This window comes from Leuciscus leuciscus (genome assembly GCF_965113295.1).
Source record: "Leuciscus leuciscus genome assembly, chromosome: 20".
NCBI lineage: Eukaryota > Metazoa > Chordata > Actinopteri > Cypriniformes > Leuciscidae > Leuciscus > Leuciscus leuciscus.
In genome coordinates this window covers 9,726,826-9,737,133 of record NC_138744.1, presented here as the reverse complement: position 1 = coordinate 9,737,133, position 10,308 = coordinate 9,726,826, and the positions used below count along the sequence as shown (strand labels likewise).

General features: G+C 40.3%; 1 protein-coding gene across 1 annotated transcript; it reads left to right on the top strand.

Moving 5' to 3' along the window:
* cited4b (Cbp/p300-interacting transactivator, with Glu/Asp-rich carboxy-terminal domain, 4b) lies at window positions 1-2,366 on the top strand. Its single transcript, XM_082149498.1, has 2 exons — window positions 1-168; window positions 904-2,366. The coding sequence occupies exon 2, from the start codon at window positions 912-914 to the stop codon at window positions 1,689-1,691; it is 780 nt and encodes a 259-aa protein (XP_082005624.1). The 5' UTR covers window positions 1-168; window positions 904-911; the 3' UTR covers window positions 1,692-2,366.
* The last annotated feature ends 7,942 nt before the right edge of the window (window positions 2,367-10,308 follow it).

Sequence of the window (10,308 nt, the reverse complement as noted above, 5' to 3'; positions counted from 1 at the left end):
GAAAACACACACTCGTTTGAAGATAGTGAGCAGCGTTCTTTTGTATGTAGGTCCGTTGGAGTATGAAGCTTCACCTTGTGGAATATAAAGTATAAATCTTCAGAGGCTTTTTAACAGATAAAGCTCAATTGTCCTGTCGCGGCGGAGTCACTGATCATAGAACACGGGGTAAGACATTCAAAACGCTTGAGAAACTCACGGACTGTGTCTCAAAACACATGCTGCCTATCTAGAAAGCATTTTAGTCGTCAAAAGCGCGTGCAGCGTTTGCACGCGACCGTGGTGCCCAAAATGCTATCTAGGTAGGCAGCTCGCTAGATTTTGAGACACCGCCAATGCTTTAGAGCTCAGGGTGGCAGATCCATTGTTTGCTTGACTGCACGGTGACTTTCTTTGGATTTATGCTTTGCTTTCTTTGATTTTTCTTTGTGTAAAGTACAGGGTTGTAATATAGAATGGGCGTTTATTTTTTATTTTTCAAACAGAACTAATGGTTTTATTAAAATGTATTTTCAGATATCCTCATTGTTTAGATCCAGTGTTTAAAAATACTTAGCATTTATTTAGATGGCAAATAGATAAGGCTATGTGTGTGGACGGTTTAGAACGGAGAATAATACCCCAGTCAATTTCAAAAGTGTTGTTTGGACGTGCACCATTGGATCTTAAGAGGTTGTAGTGTGTTGAGTGGGTAGTCAGGTGGGCTGGAGGGTTTAAAAAAAGTCAAACACCTCTCCTACCTGTCCAATAAGAGGCTGAATATGATTGCTGAATGTTAACAATTATGTGGCTAATTAAACTGCATTATATTAATTTATATCGATTTTTGGCTGAGCGTAAAATGACTTCTTTCTGTTGTCACCAGTTCAATTCTAAGTCTAATCTCATTTGTTTTAATAAAAGGAAACTCTATGGCAGAGCACATGATGATGCCCATGAACCACGGCCAGGGAAATGGGGGTCTGCATGGCTACCGGATGGGCATGAATGGAGGCCTGCAGGCAGGCCCTCAGCAGCACGCACCCCAGCCCGGCTTGAGAGCCATGCCCAACGGACAGATGATGCACTATGGAGCGGGGCCTCAGGGAAACATGGAGGCCGCCATGCGCCAGAGGGCCAACATGGTGGGGCCTATGAATGGACAGATGGGTCACCACCAAATGCAGTCGAACATGATGTACAACAACCAGGGGCAGCAGCAGCAACATCATGTTCAGCAGCATCAACAACAGCAGCATCAGCAGCAGCATCAACAGCAGCACCACCACATGCACCAGGCACAGCAGCAACAGCCTCCACCACAGCAACAACAACAGCAGCAACAACAACAACAGTACATGACTGGGGGTCTCACTTCCCAACAGCTCATGGCCAGCATGCACCTTCAGAAACTCAACACGCAGTACCATGGACACCCGCTGGGACACATGAACGGCAACCACTTGGCGAACGGGGCACAGTTCCGCATGGGTCAGGCCCAGCTGAGCAACATGCAGCATATGGCCGGCCCGGCTCTCAGTCTCAACGGCATGGACGCAGATTTGATCGACGAAGAGGTTTTGACATCGCTGGTTATGGAGCTAGGATTGGACAGGGTGCAGGAACTCCCCGAACTCTTCCTGGGACAGAACGAGTTTGACTTTATCTCAGACTTTGTGAGCAAACAACAGCCAAGCACCGTAAGCTGCTGAGGCCGGACCGTATGGACGCTTGGAGGCGAGAGAAAGTTGCTCTTTTGATGATTTTTTTTTTTTTTTTTTTTTGTGACTGCCATCACCAAGACAAGAGGTGATCAGATGGCGCTTTGTCCACCGAAACGGGTGGTAAAGCTCCTGTCAGGACTACAGTTCTGTTTCTGGCTGGAATGCTGGGCAGTGTTCCGTGGATGAATGTAACAACTCTTCAGAACTGTGAACTTGGTGCAATGTAAAGACACTCAAACCTTATTTGTCTTCAATGCAGTTTTACATTTAAAAATGTATTTATTTATTGCTTATCAGATGTATTAACATAGAACAAAAGAACAGCCATGACATTAAGAGCCTGTGGTTTATGGAAACTTCCAGAATGGGATTGCTGAATTGTTTATGATAATTTAGACCCAGAACTTTGTCCATCTGACTCAAACTGTAAGTCTAATGTTTTGTTGGACGGTAAAGTTTCAGTAAACCCAAACCACAGCTTGTTTACAATAGTGGTTAATGCCTGTCTTGATACAATGGTCTGTCTAAGCTTTAGAATTGCCTTAAATCAAGTTGCTTTTATTTATTTGTCTCCCACCCCACCCCTAACAGTCCAGGAGGGCTCAAACCTATGTGTGACTTGTAATAAAGATGGCCATGTTTTAACTCTGGCCTAATTTTTCATCAATCTCTTATCTTATTTGTTGAAACGAAAAGGGGCGTGTGAAAGATTCTAAGGAAGGTATATGTACAGCAAATGGAAAAGTTACAGAATATAAAACTTGGATTAGCTTCATCTGGTTTAACATGTCAACATTTTTATGTTTTAATCTAAGATCTTTTCTAATTTTAAAGCAGTTCCTCTGCTAGTTATTTAGCAATATCATTAAAGGGATCATTGTTCCAAAACTTTATGCATTTCTTTAGTGGAACAGAAAAGATATTGAGACTGTCTGATAGGGGGGTTTTCCATCTCAAGTCAATAGGGTCCAATGTTGTTTTGGACCCCATTGAATTTCATTGTAAGGACAAAAACATCCTTCAAACTGTCTTTTGTGTTCTGAAAGTTAAGGTTTGTAAAAGAATGAAGGTGAGTTAACTATCCCTTTAACTGTTAAAACTGAAATGTGCAAAAGTGAGAGGAACCGTGACTATGACTCTCGTTTAAGAGATGTTGTCTAGGTTAGCGACAGTTCTAAGAATCGTTGGTGCACCACAGGTTCCACTTACCAACCTTTTTTGGTTTAAAACAACAAACTAGTTTCATGCTTCAAGTGGTTGAACTGCACTCAAATAGCTACTTTGTCCATTTGTGCGTATGCTTTATTTGGTCTTTTCTTATCCGTCTGCTTTTAAAGCAAGAACTTTTTACCTAATTTCAGATGTAAAGGTGTGTATGGGGGAGGTAGTGGAAACTGTCCAGGTTAATCTGTGCTTACCTTGACATTACAAGGCTTTGTGTGTACCCTGGGTCTGTGCATTTTGTCCTGGGAACGGAGGGCAAAATGTTGTCCATTTACGGACATGCTGTGGTGAGGGGGTTCGGGCGGGGGGGAAGGGTGAAGATTGCAGTGACAAGCCGTTAACGCTCCACTGTCACTTCCTGTTCCTCCTCGGCGGAGGAAGGGCTTGAAGAAAGTCAATTGAGGTTACTTGGTAGTAGCACTTGGGTTCCTCTTTGATTGCTGTGGTATCAAAATAAGCCTTAATAATACAATCTACGAATGCCTGTGGAAGGTAAATTGCCAAGAATGAACTAACAGACACCATTGGAGTGCTTCAGTGTTGGCTCCACCCTGTTTATTTTCAAAACCAACACTGTTTTTTAGTCTCTGACTTGTTCTTGAGTTGCCCTTTTCCTTAGATGGTCTTTCCTTTAGATGATCTTGATGTGAATCCATTGTGCTTATAGTCCTGGACCAATAAGCAGCAAAATTAGATGCCTAATGTTGTGCTTGTGGATTAACCTGTAGTGTGTTCAGACTGAAAAAGTACAGATTCTCATTCAGGATGTCATGCTTGTCTGATTTCTCACTGATTGAGCCTTTAGATCTCCATAACAGACTAATTTCAAAGACGAAGAAAGCCGACCCTAAACTTTTGAATGGTACTGCACATATTTTAATATTTATTGTTTCTCTTTTATTTTATTTAAGACTTAAAAACATTTTCTATGTCGGAATGTTTAAGGCCTTTTTGAAACCTGTTTCGTAGAATGGCCTGTTTTGATGCTTGTACTGTACATGAGTACAATGTAAACAAGTTGCAAGGGTGACATGTGCCAAGTGACATTTAATCCAACATTTATAGACAGAAATAGTTCAAAAGAAACTCTACTGCATGCTTTTGAACGGTGGGGGTTTTCAGTTCAAAGATGTTTCTGTAATCTCACCTCTGGGGAATTCAGCTGTCTTCATGAACTTTACAATTTAAAAAGATAAATATAGGTGTATGAGCACAAGAGGGAGAGGGAAGGTGTGTGTGGCTACTTTTTTAGGGAATGGAACATGCAACTATTGTGTGAAAGTGAACTTTATAGCAAAATCTCTGGGCGTCCTCGGCCAGGCCCAAGATGGCACCACTGATCCGTCTGTTAGGAACTGGGTGTGACCGATTATTACTTTCAGTTCTTAGCGGATTATTTTGCACAGAGAAAATCGCGACAGAACAGCAATTTATCATAATTAACTTCTAATGTTTTTGAAAAATACTTGGAATGCTAAAGCCTTTTACTATTACGCCATCATATTTTCTCAAACACTTGGTGTAAATCCACCTCTGAGAAACAGACTAGACATACGCTAAGAAGGGTGTGACAGGAGACATTTACTGTTGACTGTTTTTTGCTGTCTCTCTCTCTCTCTCTGAGGCCACCCACAATAATCTCTAAACACACACATGAACACACACCTACTGTTCTTTCTGAGTGAGCTCTCTGAACAACCTTCGATTCACTAGAATGAGCAAATGACAAGGTCGTAAAACAAGAAATGTCTTGTTAAAAAAAAAACACTTACTGAAATTGAGATAGGTAGTGTGGGAAATTCTTTAGGGTTTTACCCAGTAGCCATGAGGGATCCTGAAGACCACCCCCTCTTACAGCATGTCATAGAGTCAGCAATCTCTCTTTCTTACACAGGGCTTTCCTGACAACAGTTTGTGGCTAAGGTGTTTACTAATTCAATTCTTTTTCTATGATATGTTGTTCCAAGAACAAAATATAGCGAGACATTTTATTAAAATATCTGCAAACAACATCTGACAGCACAGCAAGAGCAGCCTAATGGTTACATCAAACAGTTTTTGAAGAAATGACGCTATGCAACGCATTGCAGGTCGGTTAATGAGTAGTCAGCAGCTGAATGTGGGTACAGTAGCCGATCTAATGGATTCAGTTCATTCAGTTGATTCATCAGAACGATTCGAACTGGTAATTCTGTGTGTTCGTATTTGTGTGCGAAGCCTTGGAAGACATCTAAATACAAGTTATGCCCACCAACAAACTAGTTAGTTGAAGTTTAGAACTTTTATTTTGAATATCTTTGACGTGGCATGGGATTCATATGCACAAATTTATCCTTTGCGGTTCCACTTGGCGTTATCACTTATAACACACCTCCTTAAAGGCCCACTGAAGTGCTTTGGTTCGCACAGCTTTGTATGATGCGTTGACATTGACGTAATTTCCTCTGAAACAGGAAACTAAGACGGGAGATATTGAATGGCTCCACCCCCTTTTCAAATAGCCAATAGCATTTAGGCTGTGTGTCCACTAAAGCATTTTTAGCCAGCTGAAAATGATAGGCGCTCTGCTGAAAACACCTAGCTTGGGCGCTTGAGAGCGTTTTGGCAGCGCAGCATTTTTTTCAGTTGAGACGCTTTGCTTGTTATGATATGGAATATCCGCGAAAGTGTTACTTCTAGTATCTCATTTCACACATATTTTGTTTCTGTGTTGATTCTATACTAAAATGTCGATACAATGTAACGTATTTTCTCTGGCTCTTGTTTTCAATTATTTTGTTGTTGTCATCTGTTGACATTGCACAAGCAGAATGTGGCGGTTGGTCGGTGTGGTATTAGTCCCGCCTCTCCTCCACTGTAATTGGACGGTTGGGTAAAAAGTGACAGTGATGAGCGCTGCGTTTTACCCAAAGTTTAACATTCTTCAACTCTCGGTGACCGGTAAAAAAACTGCTCAGCGCCTCGTTACGCTCATGGCGTTTAAAAAACGCGGCGCTCCCATTAAAAACAATTGGTAAAATACGCCAGCCGCGTGAAAAAATGCTTTGGTGGACACACGGCCTTAGTTTACCTCACAGACTGCAAGTCGTACTTGACAGCACCATGGAAGCGAATCCGAATGCTGATGATACGTTGGATTCAGTAATTGTAGAGGTGTGAATAAATTCTAGCCATTTCATACAGTTGGAAAATGTAATAAAACTCGAGCGTTTGAGTAACCGAACACATATCTCCAACCCATATTGCTCCGTGACATGTCAACGCTCGCTTTGGCCAGGTGGAATTTATTGCATAGGGAGTGGGACGCTTTAGATTCTAGAGAGCATTTGATTGGACAGAAGATGTGATGAGAAGCTGAAGTCCGCGGTGATGTCATAAAAATCTGTGATCCATTTTAGCAGAAGTGAGAATCTGTAAGTTTTAAATGCTTTTAAAAGTTTTAATTGCTAAATGTGAATTTTGTCATTGTTTTGGAACACACCAGCTTATTCACAACCTTAAGGCTAACATATTCATACTAAAAGCTGCACTCTTAAGAAAAATGGTTCTAAACAGTACCAAATTAGGGTTCTTCGGCTTGTAACAATAGCAGAAGCCTTTTTGGTGCTAAATAGAACCCTTTTTATAAGGTTCCATAAAGAACCATGCTTTGAAAGTGCTATATAGGACCTTAAATGGATAGTTCAAGTTGCGTTAGATAAAAGCGGCTGCTAAATGATTAATGTAAATATAGTTCACCCAAAATTCTGTCATCATTTAGTACTCACCCTCCTGTACAACTGAAGGCCTTCTTCCTTCCAGAAGATATGAAGAATGTTGGTAACCAAACAGATTTGGTTTTTAATGATCAAAATATCTTCTTTTGTGTCCCACAGAAGAAAGAAAAAAATACAGATTTGAAAGGACATGAGTAAATGATGACAGACGTTAATTTTTCTGTGAACTTTGTTTTTCTAGAGTTCCTAATTTTGCTATATGGTTCTTTGGATTGAAAAAAAGTTCTCAAGGTTACATTCAGCATATTAGTGCAAGTTATCATCTGTTAACAGAGAAAAGTGAAGGCCTCATGTTATCTGAAACAGGTTTTCTAAAGAACCACAGAACTTTAAAAGGTTATTTTATAGCACCAGGCTGCAAAAACCATTCAGATTATTTATATGCATGTGATCTAATGAGCCTATTAGCTTCAGATCACCATATTACAAAGAGAAATACAGGAAAAGAGAGATGGGTGGGACACGCATCAACATGTTTTCTCTTCTGTCAGCTGACGTGTATTTCAAATAATAACATGTTTTTCGTAGTTCAATTGGTTTTACCCCCCCCCCCCACCCCCCCACCCCACGTGCCATTCATGTGTGAACGTATGCAAGAAATTGATTGTGATGGACCACACTTCCTGCTCTTGTTTCGCCTGACTGCCATCTAGCAATCCTAATTTGATAAAGATGGATAAGCTTCAGCTAGACCTAGTTACTTAGAGAGCTACCATAACCACCTTTATGATCTGATCCATCACAGGTCTTTACACATATTAATATCTTAATTATACACGTGCAAATGATGATGCCACACATGTTTAGGCAGGCCGTGGCACCGAGAGTGTTTGACAGCTAAAATCGCTGGAGATTTCTCTCCTCTCTGCACCCATCGTTCCCCTCCCCTTCCACTGTTTATTGCCTTGGGCTTTTGAAGTTAAGGGCACTGTGTAAATTATTCATTTTCCTGTGTGAAGCGTACCTCTCAGCCAGGCCAGCTTCAACAAGCTGATGTAGGAGTGGCACTGTTTGTTGTTTGTTCAGTGTTGTGCGTGCATGTGTGTGTATGTAGGTGTGGCTTTAAGCTCTTGTGTGTTAATCTTATCGGCGAGTTCTCGACTACCGATATCCCCCAGCTCTGAGACCATCAGGCTTTAACATAAACGACCAATGGGCAGATGGACACCACTGAACACGAGCTATCCAGGTGAGGTCATCAAAGTGTGTGCTCCGAATGTTTCCAGAGCACTGTGGCAGAATCACAAGCACACTGTTTTGGCAGGTCGAGAAGGAGCAGACTGAGAAGGCCATGTGGGTTTTGATATTGTCCGCTAGAGATTACTATCACGCTGACAAATGACGTACGTCCAAACAACATTTCCGAAACATCAGTGAGCAACATGGCTTCTAAGATGCGCAACAGCACTAGGCGAGCTATAAAGCTGTAAAAACAGAGAGGGGGCTGGAAGTGGTCAAAACCCATATCACAGATGGTAGAAACTAACCCAGCACCCTCTGGCAGACAACAGTGTGTCGGCGCTCTAAGCATTCAGAATATTCTAGGAGTCTGACAGACACATTTTTATATTTGTAGCATGTCTGGCTGAGAGAGCACCTGTCTGCTCTTCCGATTGAATACCACTGAGTTTGCTGGATGCTCTTGAATTCTATACTTGCTGTGACCGCAAACACTGAAAATCTGTTTGAATTTACATGTTTCTTGACACATCTTGGAGGTCCTTTGTGGAGTCGATATGAGATGTTCAAGGAATGTATTGGATTCAATACAAATTAAGATACCACAGAAAATAATTTCAACTTGTCTGTAGGCTTGATTTAAAAAAAACATATCTGCAGTCAAGCACTTTCAATGGAAGTCTATGAGATAAACATTACAATTCATACCATTTCCAAAGTATAGCTACAAGAATTTATTGCACAAAGTGCAATTTTTTGGTTATGGAAGTTGAAATCAAATGGAAATTCTCTGACCAGCCCAACATAGCAACAGTGGCTCAACCAATGGTGTGAGTTCGGGTTAGGGCTACCTGTTTTTTCCGACCAATGAAGAATGGGGAGTGTTCAGGAAACCTGTTTGGAAAAAGTACAGGGCGTGAATGGCATAGAAATCACACCCTTTTCACATTTAAACATTGATCTGTTCAAAAACCTAGTAAGGTGCATTTGAAAGCATCTTAGACGCAAAGGCTAATTATGATGCTTCCCAAGATATCTCACATGGATCCTTCACAAAGAAAGCAATCCCAGAATGCAGTGAAATGGTGGATGAGGTGAGAGAAATGTAGATTACAATTCATTTAGTACTGATAACAAATTAAATTTAAATGAATATTTCAGTAAATTTTGTATTGCTTAATAGAATGTCGCAGTTAGCAACATGCTAGTATCAGAGAGTCATGAACATGGAATATTCTTTTTTTATTTTTTATATTGATGATATATGAAATCAGTTTTGAAAGTAGACCATGTAAAACACTTAATGATTAATGACAAGGTGGGTGTTTGCTTACAGTTAAACTCCATTTCTCCATAATATATTCATTGAAATAAGACCTTAATGACATCTAAATAGCACAGCCTGAGAAAAAACAGTTTTTGTTTTTTTGAGGGCACAGAACACTCCAGCACATTTAATCACAGTACACAGAGTTTTGAAGATATGATGCAAACACATAAGGTCTGACTAAAATCTGGACCGGTTGTAATCACGCAGACAGCACACTGAAACTCAAAAATGTTTCTAGCATGTTGGTACAGCCAGTATGATAGAGAGGGGGTTTCCACAATACAAACTACAGAATGATTTGTAAGTCACGACTCTGTTATTCGCGTATTATACTGTGCACACATACCGATTTTGACTGAGGGATTTGGTCAACGTTTTGCACCCTGAAAGGCGCCTTCCTGTTTTTTTGATATTGTGGTAAGATTTACAGTATGTGACATCCCCTCCACTCGGCACGTATAGTGCACCCATGTCTGTCAGTGAAAACCGCCACAGCACTTTCATTATGTGCTGTGGTACTCAGAAATGGAGTAATTCTTGACAACTATTGCTTTAATTTTGGTTTGCTATATTGCTTTACTGACCAAACATGACGTTCACATGGTTGAAACAAAACATTGTATATTTTATATTAAATCTCTTTAAGATTGTTTAAGGACAGAAATAGCATCTTTCTAAAATTGTTCCAATTGGAGACTCTGGTCTATATGCTCTTCAGCCAGAATGCTTAGAGCTGTTCTGCCCCCCTGTGGTTGATAAAGGTGTTGAACCAGCATCATACATGACACTTTCCACATATACAGTACACAACACTTTCAGCAAACTCTTAAACAATTAAGTTTTGTTATTTTTATAACAAACAGAAAAAAAATGTAAGTGTAAGGTTCTAATAAAGCCACTTTTCTTTTGGGTTAATATATGCAATGTGTGAACTAGCTACTTTTCATGCAAAGTTCCTTTTAGGTTATGTATACAAGTGTTACAGAATTTATTTGTACAGTGTCCCACAAAATATAATATAAACATAGTATGTATTCCATAGAAACTAACCACACATCATTACTCTGAGATCTGAGGCAAAAAAGACAAAAGAAAC